The sequence below is a fragment of the Orbicella franksi genome, chromosome 5 (genome assembly GCF_964199315.1).
Source record: "Orbicella franksi chromosome 5, jaOrbFran1.1, whole genome shotgun sequence".
Taxonomy (NCBI): domain Eukaryota; kingdom Metazoa; phylum Cnidaria; class Anthozoa; order Scleractinia; family Merulinidae; genus Orbicella; species Orbicella franksi.
In genome coordinates this window covers 7,192,062-7,214,063 of record NC_138149.1, presented here as the reverse complement: position 1 = coordinate 7,214,063, position 22,002 = coordinate 7,192,062, and the positions used below count along the sequence as shown (strand labels likewise).

Genomic DNA, 22,002 nt, shown 5'->3' with positions numbered 1-22,002 from the left:
ATTTTGTTATAGACGTTTTCAGATTAATGGTTAACCTTAAAGCCTGGTTTCCATATGATCGCAGACGATCGCGGATCGAAAATCGCATATCGCAGACGATCGCAAAGAGAGTTGTTTCCATATAATCGCAGACGATCGCAAACGATCGGAGAGCCGACTGTTGCATACATTTCAGACAGCGTCAAAGTGTCAAAATTACACGCGCGTTGTGCGGGCGGGAAAATCGCAGCAAACAATATGGCGGACGTCAAGGAGGAAATTTTGCTGCAAGCAAACTTATTTCTTCTTTTAGTCAACCTATTTTGAAATTCCCTTGGCACTGCATCTCGCCCCGATCCAGAAGGTAGCGTTTTCATATCGCGCAACTTCCTCCATAAATTTCTCGTTACTAACGTTACCTTGTTCAACGCCAGCCATATTTACAACAAATAAGCGGTTTTTTTTTAAAGAAGCATTGAACCATGGGTCGGAATTCAAAATATTATGGGATACGTTTCGATCGCAGATCGCAGAACTTTGGTGTCCATATGATCATACGATCGCAATTGATCGCAGACGATCGCAGAAGATAGAACGTGGTTCTATCTTCTGCGATCGTCTGCGATCACGATCGCAGGATCGCAGACGATCGCAGACGATCGCAGACGATCGCAGACGATCGCAGAAGTGTGTTTCCATATAATCGCAGACGATCGCAGAACTTTTTGCGATCTACGATCCGCGATCTGCGATCGTCTGCGATCTTATGGAAACCAGCCTTAAGAAAAAACACGTGACGCTCAAAGTCTATTCTGGCCTCGTGCCCAAATGGCAAGGTTCCAATGATTTCGTAAGTTTAATGTAGGATCAAGATGTTCGGATACAATGTACGCTCGTTTCTAAGGTTAATTTTATGTGGACAAGCTCGGACAAATGTAAGTTGTTATTTTGCATTTTGCCTGCAGCCTTATAAGATTTCTCCTTTACTTTTTGACCTTAAACATTTACGCTTAGTTGTATTTTCGTAGCTTCAGATTGTTCGCAATTAAATACTGAAATCCCAGCTCTGTTCAATTGTTTTGGTTTGGTCCGTTCGCCTCAGGGAAACAAAATCCACTGAAATCTTCTGAGAATTTTGGTCATCCGTCATTCTGCCACGACAAACTATAGCATGTTACAGAGGCATATTAGCTAGACTAAATGAAATGCTTCTGCATATCTGATTACTGAACTACATCTGAGTGGGATTTTTAAAGCAATAACATTGATCAGAAGCGAACAAAAGTATTTTGATTTAGAGACGATCGACGTGAGCCGAACCGTGAAACCCTCCAAGGTGTAATCAAAACATGCATTGCCTTTCATCCCAATGATCTCCGCCTGATTCAAATTATCCGTGTCTTGACACGTTTTTTGCATCATGCCTCATCGTGTAAAACGGCAAAACAACGTGGCTCGCATCTCGCGAAGAAACCACTAACTATGGAGCAAGGTGAGTTTCTTATAATCAAGCTAGACTAGAATTAGTCCACGTTCACAAAACAACTGTAGAACCAGCAGAGTATCGAACCTGAGAAATATTACCACGGACAGAGATGACGCACTTCCCAGAATGCATAAACAAAGAACTGATTTGAAATCAGACACAAAATGCTGTCATAAAACGCATTTCTGGAATGTTTCATTGGAGGGTTCAGTGGCACACAGTAAGAACGATGCACGGTATTTTGGTTAGAGACCTAAAACGGTTTTTTAGCTCGATTTTACTCAAACCTCCACTGTATTTCCTGCGACATCGAGAAAGCTGATAATAAGAAATTTTTCCCTTGATCTTGACCTCTGAATTTCCTTTGGCAAATAATCACCGAGTTTTTAAAGAAATTTGCGGGTTTTTCTTTAACACATCTTTGCCAAAAATAACCATTGAACTAACTCTTCAACAAATTCTGGATCCATGACTGAGTGCATGACCGGGTTATGGTTAAAATAATAATAATAAAAAAATTAATTTAAACCACTCCCAATTTGAGAGATTTCGCCACCACTTGGAATTTATTTTAATCCTGATTAAACATCAGCTTTTCCGTTTTCTGCCCCGACCTGATTTTAGCCTGGCTAAAATGAACATATTGAACCTGCGTGACATTTTTTCATACTTTCATTGCAACCCCTACAGTATGGATTAAAGGAGATTGCTGGCCTCCTTATGGAGAAATCGTTACCAGATATCCTCTTCGTGGTGCTACTAAATTGAACGTCTTTGTGGATTGTGTCGAGGGACAATCAGAGTTAACCTTTGGATTAATATCCCCGGACGAGAGGTATCTTCAGTTTCCATTTATCCATTCACTCTTTCATCATTTACCGATTTTTTTTTTTGTATAAAGCACTAATGATAATAGACTAAAATACCAGTTGAAGCATAACTGGCTGAACGTTTTCAAGGTCTACTCCCACAATCAAGACAACATTCTGACAGTGAAGGCAGTGACTCATAAAATATAATCCATAGCATATGATATAAATATATGAAAACATAGGCACGCAAGGCGTGCGAGAGTTATTTTTGCGAACTAGAAGTCTCTGGAGATAGGAACATTCACAACCCACACTGTGGTTGGTGTAACACGCTCACATGCATAACTCCCTCACGCCCCGATCACATAGCCCTTCCAACCCCTTAGGGGAATTGTTGCTCAAAAATACTCAAGTTAAGAGAAGTTTTCGCAGTACGTTTACTCTTTTTATACAACACAGCGTAACAACACTACATCACCAAAAATAGAAAGAAAGAGAAAAAAAGCTCTCTGACAAGTTGAAAGTCTGATTTAATTAAATTGCTCTTTAACTTGACGCCACGCATTCTTCAAAGAACATTTGAACAATTTTCATACTTTTTACTTTTAAAAATATCGGACTGAAATGAATGTCATCAAATAAACCTATTAAGAAATGAAAGCTTCTTTTTTTGTTTAATATCCTGAGAACAATAGCCCGATAACTTGTAAGCTCTAATTGAATTTACCTCCATATGAAAAACAAAAGTGTTAAGTTACCATTTATAACATAAGATAGCAAACATCTCGTGGAAACAAGTGGTGACGATTCGTCAGCTCCAGTGAATTCATTCCCTTGTGAAAAACAAGAGTGTCAAATTACCCTTTGTAACTAAAAAATAAAAATATCTCGTTACATTTGCATAAAATAAGAACAAAACAATCGTTACCTGCACTTACTATTGTAAACGTTAGAACTGCTTCAAATCTAAATAGTCTCGTCTCCTCTAAAACGGATGTTACTAAAACTTGGAACGGTGTGCAGCGGTAACCGGCCTGAGAATTCAAAATGGCGGACAAAGGAAAAGAAAAGACTCGAAAAGGGAACAATTTGGGGAAGTACGAGGAAGTGTTATGGTTGTAAACGCGAGTTTCTATCTGCTGTGTCACCAGATGACCAGTACGTTCTTGTTAGAGCAGAGTCCGATTGGTTCTGGGATAAACAAAGCATGAAATGCCGCCTGGAGAGAAAATCGAATCATTATTATCACATGCCACCCCAGTCGGTCAAGCCATTTCATGCTTTGTTTATCTCAGTACCAATCGGACTCTGCTCTAACAAGAACGTACTGGTCATCTGGGGACGAAGCCGGTAGATACTTACATTTACAACCGTAACACTTCGTCACATTTCCCGAAATTGTTCCCTTTTCTTTTCCTTTGTCCACCATTCTGAATTCTCAGGCGGGTTACTGCTGTACACTCGTTCCCAGATTCCCGTTCCCCGTTCCCCGTTCCCCGTTCCCCGTTCTCCGTTCTCCGTTCTCCGTTCTCCGTTCCCCGTTCCCCGTTCCCCGTTCCCCGTTCCCCGTTCCTCATTTCCCGTTACCAGTTTTAGTAACATCCCTCTAAAACATGTCCTAAGATCTAGAAGCGACGATTCGTGACCTCTAATTGAATTTACTCCTTGTGAAAAACAAAAGTATCAAGTTACCTTTGTAATTAAGAATAAAGATATCTCGTACCATTTGCATACTACTAACTCATGAACTGCTTCAAAACTCAAGACTCATCTCGTTCATAACTAGCCACCACTACACTGAAAATTATGCACTCTAAAACAACCCAATGTATGTATGGAACTGTCCCACTCCCCTCCAAACCGGACTAAAAATCACAAACCGGCAACATACACGTCACTCTTTATTTTTCAATTACCAAAGTCCTTGCGTTTGATACAATAAAACGCCCAATACTTCATATAATTCACTAAAGTTATCTTGAACAAGAATAATTTCCTTTTTCTTCTACTACAATTCGTGCTGGCTGTTAAGGCAAAAAAGCGAAAACCCTGATGACATAAAAGAGAAAAGATTTAGTTTCATTTAAAGCGTATCTTCTCATTCCAGAGGTAAACAAGAACCATTATAATTGCAAAATCGTCACAGAATAATATCTTTTTGTTCTGCTGACGAAATTAATCGTAGTCTCTTCGCTTTTCACATTGAAACTTATCAATGGATGTTGAAATTAACGATACGCCCGGAACACTCATGACGAACTTTGCAGCAATATTTAGGTTTCAATACAACACGCAAACGATTTGAATCTGGTCACAACCTCTTCACACTCTCAGTAGTGCATTCCGCCCCACTAAAATACAATTGTTCCTACCATAGAAACCACATCAACATTTTTTTTCATTCACATCTTAAACCTAGTAGTAGGGCGGCTTAGTTCCTTGCCCCCGAGTGGGGGATAGGGCCGGAGTAGTAGGGCGGCTAAGACTCATTTAATTTAAAACCTTAGCTAATGGGAAAAGCTCACCCTTCATCGCGTGCTCGTAGTCATATGCCAAACAATATGTTTCCTTGACTGATTATCCAATTGGAAATGATTATCAAACCCGCTCAAAAAATCCTCAGCCTAACCCACAGAAAATGTTGAAGTAAGCCCAACATGTGAATGCTTCCTCCTCTTTTATTGAAGAATAAATATGACCATTCTGAACTCTATCGGGATCAAATCTTCTCACAGACCATTTATCTTTACAACAAGAAATTTGATTGGCTGTTCATAGTAGATCCAATCTGATTGGCGTGATATACATACATCACTCACTCACTCACTCACTCACTCACTCACTCACTCACTCACTCACTCACTCATCCATTGACTCGTCCATAACATACCCCAGACGCGCCGACTAAGAGGTATTTTTCTTTACAAAAAAATAACTCAATGACAGTATTATTAGCAGAATCTTAATACAGTCGACTCCCGATAACTCGAACCTTCAAGGGAAATTGATATGAAAAAGGTTCGAGTTATCGGGAGTTGAGAACAAATGACTGGAAATAGGGAAAACACGGTGTTTATAGTTTTTCTATTCATGCAGTGCACATTTTAATCAAATTTAATTAAAGAATAGAGAAGTCGTGTGAAAATAAAACAATACATCTCTAAATTACAGTATAAAGCGGAACATAACGTAATGTGAAAAGTGGGAAAGAAAAGGAAAGCAGCAGGGAGAAGTCCAGGAACTGTGAACTATACAGGTTTTTTTCACACGGATGCTTCAAAATAAATTTAATGTTTTTGACTACAATACACTGTTTGTTTTGACTTGTCACGTATTGACAAACATGGTTCGAGTTATCGAGGGTAAAATTATACAGAAAATGACCCGAAGGGAAACGAAAATTGCTTCGAGTTAGCGGGTGGTTCGAGTTATAGAGGGTTCGAGTTTCCTAGGGTAAAATTGTCGGAAATCCAGGGGAAATCGATTTTGGTTCGAGTTAGCGTGAGGTTCGAGTTAGCCTGGGTTCGATTTATCGGGTAAAAGGTAAAGTCTGCATGCGAGCCAAGTGGCCCGATTTATCGGGAGTCGACGGTAAAAGAAAAAACGATTGTACATGACAAATCTTCAAAACTGACTTACATTATATCGCCCAGCACAAAATTTTACCATCAAAAGCTTTCACCGATTCTGATGATGTTTTAGCCTGTGAACAGGCTCTGGCTGACAGACTCTAACCGCGGCTAGAAGGGCTGAGAAGGAACTGGTTGAGAGTTAAGTGGCGGAGGAAGGAATGGTGTGGCAGGCTCTCTCCTTCGCTCTCCTTTCACTCCTTTCTCTTCTCTCCTCTTTCTTCCCTCTTTCTCTTAGCGACATCCTCGACTAGAGAGCATGTTCACAGGCTAATTGTGTTTCAGATTGCGTATCTGTGACTAGCGTGAGTCACGAGTCTCGCGTGACGGGTGTGAATCTCGTTACTTTGCAAAGTTTTAAGTTGAAAACCTCACCAAACGTCTTTGAAGTGCGAAGGAAGCTAACGGGTTGTGTTTTGCCTCTTATTTCCAATGAGACCTCCGACGCTAGGCATACAGAACGGAGAACATCTTCGACTAACTGGAAAGCTCTGGTAAGTATTTCTCTGAAAGATTGCAATCAATCAATCAATCAATCAATCAATCAATCAATCAATCAGTCAGTCAGTCAGTCAGTCAGTCAGTCAATCAATCAATCATTCAATCAATGACTTTATTTAAGTATCAGAATATATAGCCGAGGGCGAAGACTCTTTGCTAATTGAGGACACACACAAGAAGAATTATAAAAATGAAATTGACTTTTTATTCTTCTTTCCTATGGAATTTTACTGTATTGACATGAATTTTTTATACGTTCAAACTAAAGTGTTCAAATACTTTTCGTATAGCATTAACGATAGATCATCAAATATATTCGTTATTGCTACAATTTGCGGTCTGCTTAATCAAGTGGTTGAGGTTTTATAACAATGCCGACAAAGACAGTTCTGCAATTGCAGGAAATACACCACTTATTTTATTGATAGTAGATTGAGTGATTTTGCTGGATTACCCACCAACAAAAGAGCCCGTAAGGGGAGTCTATGTTTTTTCACTACAGGGCGTGGAACAGTAAGCATAGAAGAATCTTCAACAAACCGTTTGACTCCAGGACAAGTTATGGTTCATCCTTACAAATAGTGCAATTCTATGACAAAGACATTGGGGCCGGAAGTGTCTTGTACGTTAAACGTGACCTAAAGACCAACCGCATCCACTTTGTTATCAATGGCAAGAAAGGAGGAGTTTCTTTTAGCAGCGGCGCACCGGACTTCTGCTTTGGATATGTTCGCTTGAAAACAATGGACAGTAACAGTAAAATCCAAGTCACAGTGCTGCCGGAGTTAGAAGGTAATAGATCACCTAACCAAGGTCTAACAAAGGTTTTTCATAAGTAAAGCACTTTTAGGGAGGCTGGTAACAGTTTCCAGAAATTTTCCACAGCTCTACTTTGACGATTGAATATTTGCACAGTTTAACAAGTGATATCGCATAAATGCCCAGCCTGTAATGAACCACTAAGGTAATCTTTATGGTATAATAGGTTACCATAGCAACAGTACAACCTGTTAAAATAACTCTAAACAAGCTCAGTGACTCCTTTTTTTAATATTGAACTGTAATAAGCATAATTGCAGCTAAGTTTTGACAAACTTTAAAAAAATTCTGTCTAGGGGGTTCAGAGCAACCTTAAATTTTCAAAACCTCAATTGATTAGAAGTTGCTATTGCTGTTGCTATATTGACGTTGTCGCTGCAGTTGCTGTTGAAGCGGTTGCTTCTACCGCTGCTATGTCTGTTGCTATTAAAGGTAATGTTTCTAGTGTTGCTAATCCTAGTGCGTGTAAGGTTGATGCTTTGTTGGTTATTTAAATCCACGTCCCAAAGTAATTAAAAAAAAACCTACACTTGTGGCTAAACCAGTAAATATAAATCCAAACCACTCCACACCAGACCACAAAAATACCACACCACTCCACAACAATCTACACCAGACCACACTTCAACACTCAACACCACACCAACACCACACCACCACCACACCACCACCACACCACCACCACACCACATGCACGTACACCACACTACACCACCACACCGCACCGCACCGCACCGTACCGCACCGCACCACTCCACACCACTCCACACCACACCACACCACACCACTCTACACCACACCTTACCCCATCCCACTCCACCGCACCCCACCACACCACACCATAGCACACCGCTCCACACCACGCTACTCCACACAGCACTGCAGCATCACACCATACCACTTTACACCACCTCACTCCACTCATCCTCACTCCACACTACCCACTCTGACCCCCACGATATCATTTCATACCAGACCATTCCACTCCACTCTAGACAACAACTTAACTCATTGCACCACATCAGCTTACGTTAAGAGCTTGGTTTCACTATTTGTTATTTGAGTTTCTTTGTTCTGAAAATTAAGATTTTCTTGGTAATGCTCTTCAGAGACACCCCTGCTCAGCCAATACAGCATCAGCCCACATCATGTGCGTGGAATCTGCCTCCTAATAAATAACATACCAGACTTGTTGGAAGCTGAGAAGCAGCTCACGGACCTGTTCAAGTATCTCTCCTTTGACGTGCAAGTCCGACGCAGTCTGAAAAGGAACCAAATTAACGAGGTCGCTGAAGAGTTTGCAAACAAAGATCACAGCAAATTCGACTCATTTGTCTGCATTGTCATGTCATTTGGTCAAGGTAATGACATTAATGGTGTCGATGGAAGGAAGGCAAGCCTTGAGGAGGTGATGACCGAGTATACGGCAACAAACTGTCGAACTCTACGGTGTAAACCCAAGCTGTTTTTTGTTCAGCGATTTACAGTCTTGAAACCCTCTAAATTTGAGCATGGTTTAACCCAATCGCAGTGTTGCACAGATAAAGGGGTGGAGATGCGATCACTTTGTCCCCGTACCAATACCTTCGGAGGTAATTGTCCAGAAGAAGCCGACTTCCTGCTAGCCTGTGTGACCTCAGCAATTTGCAAAGCCAACCCAGGACCGGATGCTTTGTTTATTCAGGTTAGAAGTTTCGTAAAATGATTGAGAGGGCCCTTTGCAGTTAACGACCACATAGTACAAAATCTGCCATTTCTAAACTTGGCTGGTTGATGTTTGGAATGGAGGCTATGACAGCTTTTTGCCAATCGGCATAACACTGAGATTTTGTGTCATGTGAACATTAGTTGATTGAGGCTGCGGTTTTCAGCAGTGATGTTGCTAACAGTGGCGGATCTAGGGGAACGGCCCGGGGGGCCTAGCCCCCCTCTTATTTTGGGTAAAAAAAGAAAAAATCACAGACGGAAGAAAAGCCGGCATGGCAGGCAAAACAAATCGCCCCTCCCCCTCCCCCCCCCCCCCTCCCCCGCTATCTCAAGGTCTGGATAAAAAATAGTTTTAAAGCTTTTGGGGTACATAAGGAACGTTGCTTACTTCTTAGTTATAGACTAATGTGCAACTGGAAGTGGTCGCAGTTTCACTACCGGATTGTCTTGTTTTTGGCTGGTCTAATTTTTAACAGTAATGTTTCAGTTCCAAACGACTTTAAAGCTATATGTTTATTACGACATGCTCTTAGGAAAAAACTTCATCAACTGCATCAACCACGGTTGGCCAGAGTTGAGACGTTGGTAGCCATAAAATACGCCCAGTGTGTCTATATTTATTTTGTATACTTTTTTATCGAACAGGTGTTGATCGAGACCATTAGAAAGTATTGGGATCGCTACCACCTGCTTGATATTTTGACAAAAGTGAATGAGTGTATGGCAGACAAACAAAGTCCAAACGGAGTCAATGCCGTCCACGTGCCATACCTGAATCATACTCTGAGAACAGACATGCACCTAGGTAAGCATGAAAATCATGGATGGATTGTTAAAGGCATGTCAGTAGATAAAGTTAAAGGTGAATGTGGAATAGGCTATTTTACAGTTGTGTGCTCATTTACCTGGCCTATGAATGCAAGCCAGGCTTGAACTTGCTTTGATACAAACCTCTCTGCTTTTGTCATGAAAATACACCTGGTTAACATTAGAACAACTTGTTTTACAAGACAAAAGCAGTGAGGTCTGTATGAAAACAAAAGGCGCTTTCCATTCAATGAAAATTCCGGTTTGCATTTCCGGACATTTCCGGCAGTGACGAATGTAACAATTTAACAATTTAACGATTTACGGAAAAGAGTAAACCGAAATTGTCAGAATTTCCGTCCGATTTTATTCCGTTTGATTTTCCCGGATTTTCGGTTGAATGGTTCGCTTTTCGTAAAATTCAATATTTTCCAGATTTTCTGGAAACTTTTGTAGGAAATTTTCGTACCATTTGTAGAATTATAATTTAATTTCCTTCAAAAAAGATCAATCTTTCTGGCAAATTTGGGGTTTTTCATAAAACCTAAAAATTGCTTTAAAGTTGGATGACGCTGAATGCCTAGCTATTATGATTAGTCTTATCGGGAATGAATTATCCGATATTTATTCTAAACATTCTACCGGAACTTTGTGGAAAACAAGAAAATGTCCCATTTTGTAACATAATGGTCTTCAGTTTTCTGCACACTAATGCTGACAGTGTACGATAGCTCAGCCAACCAGATTATTTTAAGCTTATGTTGTAATATAAGAAGAAAATCAATGTCATAAGGTTTAAAATAACCTGAACTTAAACAACCATATGTTTCCCTCTGTAGCTTTGGCACCCTCTCCAGACCGACGCTCAGCCTCTACAAATCCAGGTACACCTTTGAGAAACACAAACTGCATGCATTCAAATTAAATGCCTTTATGTAAGCAATACAACATAAACTTGGCTAATAAAAACTGTCTTAGGTTTTCATTCCTTGTTCTGCTCACGTAATGAACGAAGAAGTGACTGGTTACGTCGACCGTATATTAGGAGCTTAATTTTCGACATACAAATTCTCCGTAAAGCACGCCGTCTTCAGATAGGTTGTATTAGTACTTACTTTCGGATTCAACAGCCTTTTCCTATCGCTACTTTCGGAGGGTCGCTACTTTCGGAGGTTCGATACTTTCGGGTAGCTAAAACGTGTACCTTACCTGGGCTGTTCGAAGTTACGGTGATAAAATCGCGACAAATGTGAAAACATACACACTTTTTTATTTGGAGAAACTTATTGCATGTTATTGTTTTGAATAACAATTCGAAAGAATCAGTCTTTCAATAATCTACGTTAGCAACAGAGAAAACAACAGAGAAATTAAAAAGCATCTTGCAGCAGGTACATTAGCCTTGCTTCCTCTCGTAGCAAAGAGTAAAGTGCAACCTCTCGACGTTGCATTCAATTCAGAATTCAAGAGGTCAGTTGACAGACAGGCCACAGAACACATTGTTTCACACCCAGCGCTGTTTGTTAGTGGAAAGTTAACTGCTGGTGGTCGACGGATTTTTTTTACTAAATGGGTAAGACAGGCATGGCAGGAAACCTCATGCCGCCGTCCAAAGATCACCATGGTCCGTTCTTTTGATAAGTGTGGCATTGCCCTCCCAACTTCGGGAAGCAGGAGTACCGAGAACAATATTGATGGATTGGCTGACTATAGCATTGGCGGGGGTCTGCCGATGTCGAGAAAATTACCCTGCCGTAATTTAGGATCCAAGTGGCAGAACCTGTGCATAAAATGAACTGTCAGTGTTTTAATGCATAAGAAGTCCTTTTCGCGGTCACAGGTAACTTTATTAATAAGTTCTGTTTTTAGATGTGAGCAGATACATATGAAAAGAACTGGTCGGTAGTTTTGTTACTGGAGAAAACAGTTCTATCATCCCTATCACGTCTGTAATAATATACATAAAAAAATGACTCGATTCTGATTGGTTGAGAGCAGTGCAGTTCAACTGTAACACCAGTGCAAAATGTGTAATACCAGTGCAAAAAGTGTAACACCAGTGCAAATTACAAATCATAATCGTGGATTATGATTGGCTGAGAGCCAATCGGAAATTTTCTAAGCCAATGATATTACGTAAATTGGTGACGAAAATTTTGTGCGGAAACTTTTAAAAGAGTTTTCTCGAATGAGAAAAAATAGCTTCCAGAAAGATCTTCCGGCACTTCCTCCACTCGAATATTTCCATGGTTATATTATTAATAAGTAATCATACGGTTTCTCTCGTTCAATTTGGAATTGATTTGCACAAGTGAGTGTTTCAAAGAGCTTAAATTGCACTCGCCGAAGCGGCTTGTGCAATTTAAGCTTTTTGAAAAACTCACTCATGCAAATTAATTCCAAATTGAGCTTGAAACCGTATGATTACCTATACTAACGGGTATTCAGAGAGGAAAGAAATACTCTTTGAAAACAAAATGTGATGTACTTTCAGAGTTATGTATTGTCCTTTGAATAGGAATGTCAAAGACCATTATAATCATTAAAAATAAACCTGGGATCAGCTTGGTATAGCCTTCCATTACTTCTTGCTAAAAGAGGGAAATTACTTTGCAGGTCGCTACTTTTAGAATTTCTCAGGGGGGGTCGCTACTTTCGAGATTTGCTAACACCTGTAAAATTTTATCGTTACTTTCGAGGGGTCGCTGTTACTTTCGGAAGTTTAAGGTAATCGGGAGAATTTGTTCAAATAGTGAATGGTGATTACTAATGAGCTGCGTGTTTGAGGTTTTGAAGCTGACTTGAATCATTAATGTGACACTTATTTGCCGCGCTAGGGCTTCATCACTGGGATAGCACCGCCCTAGATCGATCAGTTGTGAACAGGCTTTGTTAGTAAAAGGTTTTTTTACACGACTTTATGATTAAAACAGGACAGTAGAAATTTAGCCGGTACTATTTGACTTTGAGAATATTGGACTGGCAATAAAACCAACTAATTGGCTACTTTTTTGGTCGGCTCGATCAGCTCAGTTGTCTTAGTCGCGTAACTGAAGTACTGTTAAAATATCTTGTTGTTATCAGGAGAATTTCAAGCTACATCACTCCTAGCAATTAAAGATATTCAATAACACAGACTATCAATTTACAGATGTGGCCCAGCGGAATCGCTATGAGCTCGAAAAGCGTCCCCGTGGGTATTGCGTCATAATAAACAACGTCAAGTTCAGAGACAGCCTATATGATCGTCCTGGAGCCGAAGAAGATGAAAGAAGTCTCAAAAAGATCTTCCATGATCTCTTCTTTACGGTTATTGTCGAAAGAGATTTAACGAAACATCAGATGGAGAATGTGGCGGAGAAGTATGGGGCTCAGACAGACCATAGCACTTTTAATGCGTTTGTGATGATCGTCATGTCACATGGTGGGGATGGTGACTGCATTATGGGTGTGGACGGAAGGGAGACGTCAGTGAAGAATTTGATGGTCGAGTTCCAAGAACCCAAGTGTCCATCACTAAAGAAAAAACCCAAGGTATTTATCATCCAAACCTGCAGGGGGTCACTAGATCAAGTGTGTAAGAGGCCAAGCTTCCCAGCTGGTGAAGTTTTTTCTCAGGCAGTGACATCGACGCCTACTGAGGAGGATGACGAACTTTACGATTCTTTTTTACCCGACTCCACTCTTCCGAGGAGTGTGTTTCCTCGAGAGTTTGATTTTGTCTTGGCCTTTGCTACTGTGCCAGGTTACGTATCCTACCGGTCTCCAAAGGGCGGCACCTTCTTCATACAGGTGAGAAATATAAACATTTACTTGTCAGCTTTTTTCAGTAATTGTAATTCACGATGATCGAGAAAGCGCAAAGTGCCCTGAAGTTCTCATAGTTTGTTATCCTGGGTGCCAGGCGAATTTTTTCCGAGGTCCAAGAGTACGTCGCCAGCGACCAGAGAGCCGAGGACGGGGAAATACCTCTGGTGGAACCTCAGTTCCATGCTTGAATAGTGTCTGGTTTCTCATCAAACCAGTTTTGTCCAAACTGTTTGTTTTCATTCAAGTGTCACAGCAAATCGTATTACTTTACATTTCAAAGGAATATAGGCTGGCAAAAAAACAAAACAAAACAAGGCTCTACGAATCTCTTCCGTCGATACTAGTAGCTTTTTTCGGATCTGCAACAGTAATGTATTGATTTCGAGTTTCGGGAAGTTTTATTTATTCTAAAAGAAAAGGAGACGCTATAACAGGACGTTTCGGCGTCACCTTGTCTCCATTATCAAATTCAGATTTAAGTCGCTCAGTTCAGCTATACACTGCTCAGGTGTTAACCCTTTCACTGCAAAATTTCCACAAAAAAAATACCGTTTTTAACTGTTAAATGAGTTTTTTTGGCTGCCATGACGCTAAATGGACCTTAGTTTTGCTGAGAAAGCTATTTTTTACCAAAAAGATAGATTTCCCCAAGATTAGGTACCAAAACGTACAATATTTTAATTTGGCGCACGCGTATAAGCCATATTTGGACCTTGGAAAACATTCCTCTGCACCCAGGGCACTATTTTGTGTAATTACGAAAGAACCCTTGTATTATATAAACCATTTTCAATTCATAAATGACTGCCAGTTATAAATTCTTTTGTAAGTATTGAAATTACCTGACTAACTTCGTTTTTGAGTTGATAATTAAAAAGACTTTTTTTTCTCTCAAACGAGTTTAATAAGGCTAATTTAAATGCATACAAAAGAAATAAAATTGGGGGCCATTTATGAAAAGGTTCCATTTTGTACAGTCACAGTTCTTGAACAGGGCATTTGGCCTAGACCTGTGCATCTCTCCACCCAGATGTGCTGAAGAGTTTGACAATGACACACTTTTGCGATAAAGTACCACGCCTTTTAGGAGTAGTAGCAACAGTCTTAGTCAGGTCCTGCTAAATAACGGCAGTTAGCGCTGTTAGCACTGCTACGCGACCTTCGAAATCAAAACGCTCTTTACAATACACTTCGACGAATCAAACAGTGGTACCCTATATGGAATACTGGTCTGTAGAAACGTGTTCACACTCACAGCGAAAATGTCGGGACGAGCGGAGACCCGAGGAAAGCTCCCATATAAGAAGGGCGAGGTTACTCGTCGTACCTTTTAGTCGGTTAAAAATCCTGTTTTGGTACCTCTAAGGGTATTCAGCCTCAAAAGATCCACAGTTGGAGCTTTTGCAGTACCTTTTAGTGTATTTAGCCGAAAAAATATTCATTCAAAGTGGCTTATAATATATAACTGACATTATTATATGGCTAGCTCCGTGAGCGGGCAAGATGAATCAAATCTTGCGTTGTGATTGGCTACCCGATTGGGCAAGATGGCGCTATCTTGCCCGCTGGGGACTACCCGCCGTGTCCCGCAAGAAAAATTTCCCCGAAAGCCATATAATAAATCCTTTATTGGCCAAGCTTGTTCGGTCGAGATGGCTTGATGTTGGCCTCGTTCTTTTTTTGCGTGTTTATGGACCGAGACGGAGTCGAGGTCCATGAACACGCAAAAAAAGAACTTGGCCAATATCCAGCCATCTTGACCTCACACTTGGTCAATAACCCATACTTAATTACATAGTTTGTGATATTGGAACAATGTTTCTAGTGTTGATCTATAGGGACAATCTTTTTAAGTTATTTATTTTTTTCTTTTGATCTTCTAATTTATTTTATTACTGATTGTCATGCATTTTACTTTTTATTTTGATGTAAATATGATTAGAATTTTTTTTTTGTGAATAGTTTTTATAAATAATTTCCTAACGCGCATGTGAACATATCCACATGTTAATATGGGCTATAAAAGTACCATTATTATTATTATTGTTATTATTATTATTATTATTATTGTCATCGTCCTCACATAATGTTTGCTTAGAGTCCTTAGGGCCGAGACCAGACCATGGTCCTGGGGCACTAGGGATAGCCAGTTTTTAGCTTGATAGCACCCTCCTCAAAATGTGTGCTGTACCTAGCAAGGTTATCTTTTGTAGTTCACTGATGCTTATTTGGCCGGGAATTCTTCCAAGATAAGTTTCTAGTCCCTTTTTGATAGCTCCAAGTGCTCCAATGATAACTGGTATCGTTTCCGCTCTCATGCCCCACATTCGGCTTGTTTCGATTTCCAAGACCTTACATTTGGATAGTTTTTCAGTGACTTTCACAGATGTGTTTCTGTCTGATGGTACTGCCATGTCATTAAATTTACAGGTTTTCGTTTTGTGGTCTTTAATCACTATACCGGGTCTGTTGGCTTTTATTTTCCTATCTGTGTGTATTGGCATGTCCCATAATATCGTGACATCGTCGTCGTCGTCGTCGTCGTCGTCTTCTTCTTCTTATAATTAATATTAAAATATGGCAAGAGACTGTGTCTTCTTTTAGAAGTGATACCTCATAGGGGTAAAAAACATTTCAGGCCATGCCCACAAAACAGGATCTTAATACTTCTTAGGGTTACTCCGATTGGGAACAAACAACAATATTTAACAATTATTCGCCGAAGGCGAGGTAAATATTGTCATTATATGGCTGTGTCTCACAAGGACTGGGAACTACCGAATTCACGAATTTGATCGGCTGAAATCGATATTGACCACGGTCTAGATTTCCCATCTAGACCGGCATCTAGACCGGTTTCATTTTGCGTTGAAAAAGTAGCAAACTCAAATACAAAAATGTTCACCGTTTTCTTTTATTTTCCTCTCAATCATTTATGGAAGTGCCAAAAAGCCTGATGACAAAAAAAAAAAAAAAAAAAGTAAAGAGGACGAGCAAATTTCGGCAGGTTTAAGTTAAGCTCATCTCCGTTCGCAAGCAAAATGTCAGCAAACCAGTAACATTAAACGAATTAAAGTTTTCTTCGTCATATAATAAACATCTTATTAACCGAGCTAACTCGGTCTGTATGGGAGAATCTTGACCTTAGTCGTGTGTACAGACCTCACTGCGTTCGGTCTGTACTCACGACCTCGGTCAAGATTCTCCCACACAGACCTCCTGCTCGGTTAATAAGAGCCAATTATAATCCATCAAATATTTTCACTCCCGCGCGATTGATCTAAACACGTCACGTGACCGAACATTTCCCAGCTAAAACTGGGGAATATCCGAGAATATTCCCCTATTTTCAAAACTGCGCGTGTTGCGAAAAATATTTGAAGGATAATAAACACGACAGCCTCCATTTGACGCGAAAATATGCTCAGATATTTGTCCTTGGACATTATCTGTTCGTCGAAGCTCACAGTTTTCCTCGAGCTACACTCTCGGAAAACTGTTCGCTTCTCGGAACAGATAATGTCTGCGGACAAATATCCTAGCATATTTTCGCGCCAAATGAAGGCTATTGTTTACATAATCCCCGAGACGAAGTCGAGGGAATTATTCGACAATATTCACTGAGCCTGAGGCGAATAATTGTTTCAGTATAATTTCAGAGCTGAACAACAGAGAATAACGGACTAAAACTTAAACACAGAGACGAAATTGTTCGTTTGCATACACGTATGCAGCCGTGTAGTTTTAATAATAAGCTTACATGTACATCGATTGTCAATCAGTTTACTCATCGAGTTCGGCAGTAAAACAAACAAACAAAACACTACGAAAAATAAGTTCATCCGGCACCATTGTTTTATCGCTGTTGGCGTCATTCACAGTTGTCATCATCCTCTCAAAATGAGTAGCTTTAGTTTGGAGAAAAAGCGATTTCCGTCAATCTATCTGACCTGCTGGCGATCAACGTAACCACTGCGTTTACGATTCTTAACTAGCTTGAACACGAGTTCTTCAAAGGATTTTTGGTCCAAGGGCGACAGTAGTCATTTTGAAAATTCTCAATCCTTTCAAATATCCTGGAGTCAGAGTGATGTCTCCCGAATAAATGAAAACTTCATTCACCAACTGTCCACCATGTTTACTTGCCGAGATAACAAAGGTGGCGAGCTTAGTAGCCACGCCTTAAAAATGTTATATAAACTGCCTGGCGCGGTTTATATAACGTCATATAAGGGATCGCTGAACCAATCAGATTACTGAAAACTCTTTGTTGAGCTCAGTAATTATACTAAAAAAATAATAGCTACCTTCGCTGTTCACATTTAAACTTACCAACATTTTCGTCGTCAGTTGGAAGCCACCTCCCTTCGCAGACATGAAAGGTACCACTGTTTGATTGACCGAAGTCTATTGCAATGAGTGTTTTAATTTTGAAGGTTGCCTAGCGGTGGAAACAGTGGTAAGTTTGCTACTTAGTACGTGTTATTAGTTTCAATATAGCATTGTAAGTTTTCTTGTCTACCCGCTTAAATCAGTCTCTGGTCAAGTTTATCGGAGAACATCGTCACCGTCATCACTTTCTTGAGATCCTGATGAAAGTCACTGATCTGGTGGTGCAGAAACAGAGCCACAAGAAGTCTGTTATTCAAGTCCCAGCTTCTATGCATACACTGACAAAATTTCTGTACTTGTGAAAGAGAACAGAGGCCGAGCCATTGCAAGTTGAGTAGGAGTTCGTGTAAGTAATCGGAGTATTTCGTAAGTATTCAGTGATCCCAAGAATTGTTCAAGTACACCGTAGAAAACTATTTCTAACAGTCAGTCATGACACCTATTTTGTTCAAAAAATGGTGCAAAATCACAACTTTTAATATGTTAGCAATGAAAGGGCTTTAAACAATAATTTACGTAAAGGAGACGCACAACCAGCTCCTAGTTCAAGGGGCTAGGTCACAGTGTTTTAGGTAATTCCGTTTATCTTTGTCAACTGTAAGTCGCTACCTTGAAATTGACTGAGCGACAGTCTTTTATTCAAAGGGCAATGATAAAACAAGGCTATTACACAAATCGACATAAACTTGAGAGAGCCAGGCTGCTAAGTTCCCAGTTTACCCGTTTCAATTTTCTCCAATTTTTCCCATCCACGCCCCCTTTTGTCTGTCCTCTGTCTCTTTTGAGTTCTTCTTCAGTATTAACTGGTTATCGTGATATCTCAGTTATTTCCATGACCAGCTGGTGAGATTCAAAATTGCCTAAAGTTGGATGACCTAGCCCCTTAAATTAATCAAACAATATTTTGCAAATTAAATAAATCAAGGAGATGACAATCGAGTTGTCCTACACCTGTATGGTTAAAATTAATGTTCCTTTTACGATTACTTAGTCGATGTGAAGACCCGTCTTAATCACAGAGCGATCCTGATGGGTTAAGTCCGTCAATCATATTCCTCAATCAGGAGAGGATGAAGGGAAAGACCATTTCCCCCATATAGACCTCCTTTCTAAGTCTATCCCTTTGAGGTTATTTTTAGACCATTCCCGGTTAGCATTATTGTGACGCCATGTTGCTCACGTGGACAGTCTTAGCGCCTTTACACGCATGTTCATCGTTGCAGAAAAACACATCATATCCGTAGAAGAACTGGTGCCTGGAAAAAAGCCTGTATCGGGGATTGGCTTTCTTACTCGTCATCCTTCTTGCCCTCAATAGAACACCTCAATGGTTCGCGTCTCTGGGAAAGTGACCTAGCACCTTACAACACTTTTGATAGAACGTACAAGAAAGCTGCTGGCAGAGCTAGCCTATTAAGATCAATCCGTTCGTTGATCGACCAAAAATTCGCTGAAACAATCTATAAAACAACGATCTTGCCTATTTTTACGTATGACGGATCACTTGGTCTTGGCTGATCAGACACCAGGAAAAGTCTGATAAACAACATCGAACAACAACGTTTGAAAATTATTAGTAGCAGCAATCTAAAACTACCATCAGCAGAGAACTTAATTCGGCGCAGAAGCAGTCAGTTTGTCTTTGACTGTCTTCAAAATAATGCTGGTTTGCACCCCCTTTAAGACCTACTTTGAAAGATCAGTTCACCCTAAGAACACAAGGAACAATGGAATATCAGTGAAACTACCTAAAGCTCGCCTTGAATTTGGGAAGAAGGGCTTTTACTATCAACTCAACGTGACCCGGCTAGCTCGCGACATGACTGAAATTAATCTTAGCTTCTCAGTTGTTCCGTTCAATTCCGTTCAATTAGGCTAGGAATATATTTAGTTTTATATTAGATGTAAATTACGTTTTAAACGAACGGTTTAAGTTACGTTTTATTCATATGTAAATAACTTTGTCTATTTGTATTTAGTTACGACTTAAATAGTGTCCCCAATTAATTTATTAAAAGCTAAATACCTTGACACTTAAACAAAGTCCTAATACTGCTACTGCATTATTCCGGATTACGTTTGCCTCTTTCAAACTATTTTTTAGCGTTCGGAGGTTATTAGTCAACTCCTGTTCAGGTTTATTTACCTCTTACTTCTAGAATTGATCAAGGCTGCATGTCTCTGTCAACCTTCCCTCAGTTCACTTTGCAATTGTTATACCAAAACTGTTTTTTTCGCATCAGGCTAAGGAAAATCTTCTAATTTTTTTAAACTTTTTGATGACCGTTATTTCTTCTGCCAATTGAAGCCAAGGAAGTTTTGTCCTTCCTTGTGTAGGAGCGCTCCGTGTTTAATTTGTGGAAGTTTAATACTTTGAAATAGTTTTGCGCACGAAAATTTAGTTGATTGCGGTTGTTGTTGTTTTTTAATTTTGGACGTTGGCAAAATTTGATATAGGACTTACGCTGTACAATTTGGGCTTAAATGGACAAAATGGTTGGCTACGCCCCTGCAGACCTTTATAGCAGGCGATTGTAATTTTCCAGCGCTCCCTGTTTCAGCAGAAAAGCCATAACAACGAACGAGACTACGAACGACAAAACTGAATTGTAAATAAATAAACCGTTAACCGTAAAATCCGCCTCCAAATTGGACCCTCCAACTGGGTCAATAGAGCATTTTCCGGAAATGAGAGATCAATCAAGTTTAGTGTAAAAAGGAATGTGATGCTTTTCAATCAATAAAACCCTTTGCATAATTATCAATTTTCATAAATAAGTTTTGTGGTGGAGAGCTCCTTATAAAATTAATTTTGAATATGCCTCGTCTGTGAATTGGCAGCCCCTGTTTGTAGCTAGCGCTCAACCGATAAGTCGGTGGCTGTAGTTGAAGCTACGACAATCACAGACGAATCGAGAAGTGTCGGGCTTCGGAGAGAAGTATTTTACGGAGAATGCGACCACAGAAGGCGATGAAAGTTCCGATTAATGCTCGTTTATTTCTGCACAACGTATGTTGATTCTCGTAAACTGAAAATAATGATTATATAACTAAATAAACTAATGTGAACGTACAAAGACAAAAACTACACTAACTATAACCGAAAATAAGGTATAAATAAAGAAACTAAAACGATTTTAAAGGTCAAACTTGCATGCTGAATTCATATTTGGAGGCGGAACGCGCTAGTTACATAACAACAATACTACAAGAAAAATACATGTTCCGCACGAAAAACGACAGAAAAATCTAACAAAATACGCAAGGTATAAATGCTGAACAATAATTTCTAACAGCTAGGGACCAATACACTTGAAATAAATGCACGAAATCCTAGCATTTGCCACGCTGGAATGCTCCTAACCTAAACACGTGGTCCCTCGAGAAACTTACTAAAAGCTTACTAATCGATGAAAAGCGAACCTAATGGAATATAACTAAAATAAACAAAACAATAAAACACTTACATATCTTTTCCGCGCAGTAATGCCTCTAGCTGGCTTATAAAGGTCCTTAAAATTCGACGATGATTCCTACAACCACATAACACCGACGATCCTCTAACAGAAGTGCGACAACTAAGCAAGAACGTGACATGTCCCAAGAGTCATAGCGCGGCGAAGTAGATAAATGAAAGAAAAATAAAAGAAACACCGGAAATGAAAGGAAAACTAAATACAAAACCGTAACAGTGGCTTTGTTACGGTAAAATCAGGACATCCGCAGTGTTATTTAATTAATAAATTAAAGTAGTTGTCAGGGTTTAGTACGTGCAATACTTCAGCGCGCAATGACTAATAAATAAATATGTTACAAAACGTTTCTGTTGTTGCTGTCTCTCTGCCGCACTTCAACTTAAACTTCATTTAATGCCGCGTTAGTGTAAAACAACTTTCGAACAGCCCCTGATATCGAATCGACACTCAACGTTAACTTGTTATAAGAGACGTGGTTTTGACTACTACAATAAATAGCAAATTACTTACAAATGAAGCCGTCCTCTCTTCGATCGGCGATTGAACTTTTGACAGCACTTTAGCCTCTTCCAAGCTTTCAGTTA

At 39.8% G+C, this 22,002-nt stretch overlaps 2 protein-coding genes across 3 annotated transcripts in view; both read left to right on the top strand.

The window, feature by feature from the left end:
* The first annotated feature begins 762 nt into the window (after nucleotides 1-762).
* LOC145488631 (uncharacterized) lies at nucleotides 763-21,416 on the top strand. 2 transcript variants are annotated; one of them, XM_081467535.1, is made up of 10 exons: nucleotides 763-1,471; nucleotides 2,156-2,300; nucleotides 6,344-6,400; nucleotides 6,910-7,199; nucleotides 8,336-8,910; nucleotides 9,579-9,738; nucleotides 10,580-10,624; nucleotides 12,892-13,532; nucleotides 18,086-18,288; nucleotides 19,166-21,416. In XM_081467535.1, exons 1-9 carry the CDS (start codon nucleotides 1,462-1,464, stop codon nucleotides 18,242-18,244), a joined length of 2,082 nt encoding a protein of 693 aa, XP_081323661.1. In that variant the 5' UTR covers nucleotides 763-1,461; the 3' UTR covers nucleotides 18,245-18,288; nucleotides 19,166-21,416. The 2 variants fall into 2 exon arrangements, with proteins under 2 accessions (XP_081323661.1, XP_081323660.1); XM_081467534.1 differs by having other exon boundaries at nucleotides 18,086-21,416.
* The window catches only part of LOC145488629 (uncharacterized), a 31,591-nt gene continuing 20,252 nt past the window's right edge, over nucleotides 10,664-22,002 (top strand). Inside the window, exon 1 of the mRNA XM_081467529.1 lies at nucleotides 10,664-12,180. The gene's annotated coding sequence lies outside the window, so the exon portion shown is untranslated. The remainder of the gene's footprint in view (nucleotides 12,181-22,002) is intronic.

Bases quoted from the DNA above. Each gene is read 5' to 3' on its own strand.
- LOC145488631 (XM_081467535.1), top strand. The intron at 7,200-8,335 runs GTAATAGATCAC...AATGCTCTTCAG, and splicing joins AGTGCTGCCGGAGTTAGAAG to AGACACCCCTGCTCAGCCAA. The intron at 9,739-10,579 runs GTAAGCATGAAA...TTCCCTCTGTAG, and splicing joins GAGAACAGACATGCACCTAG to CTTTGGCACCCTCTCCAGAC.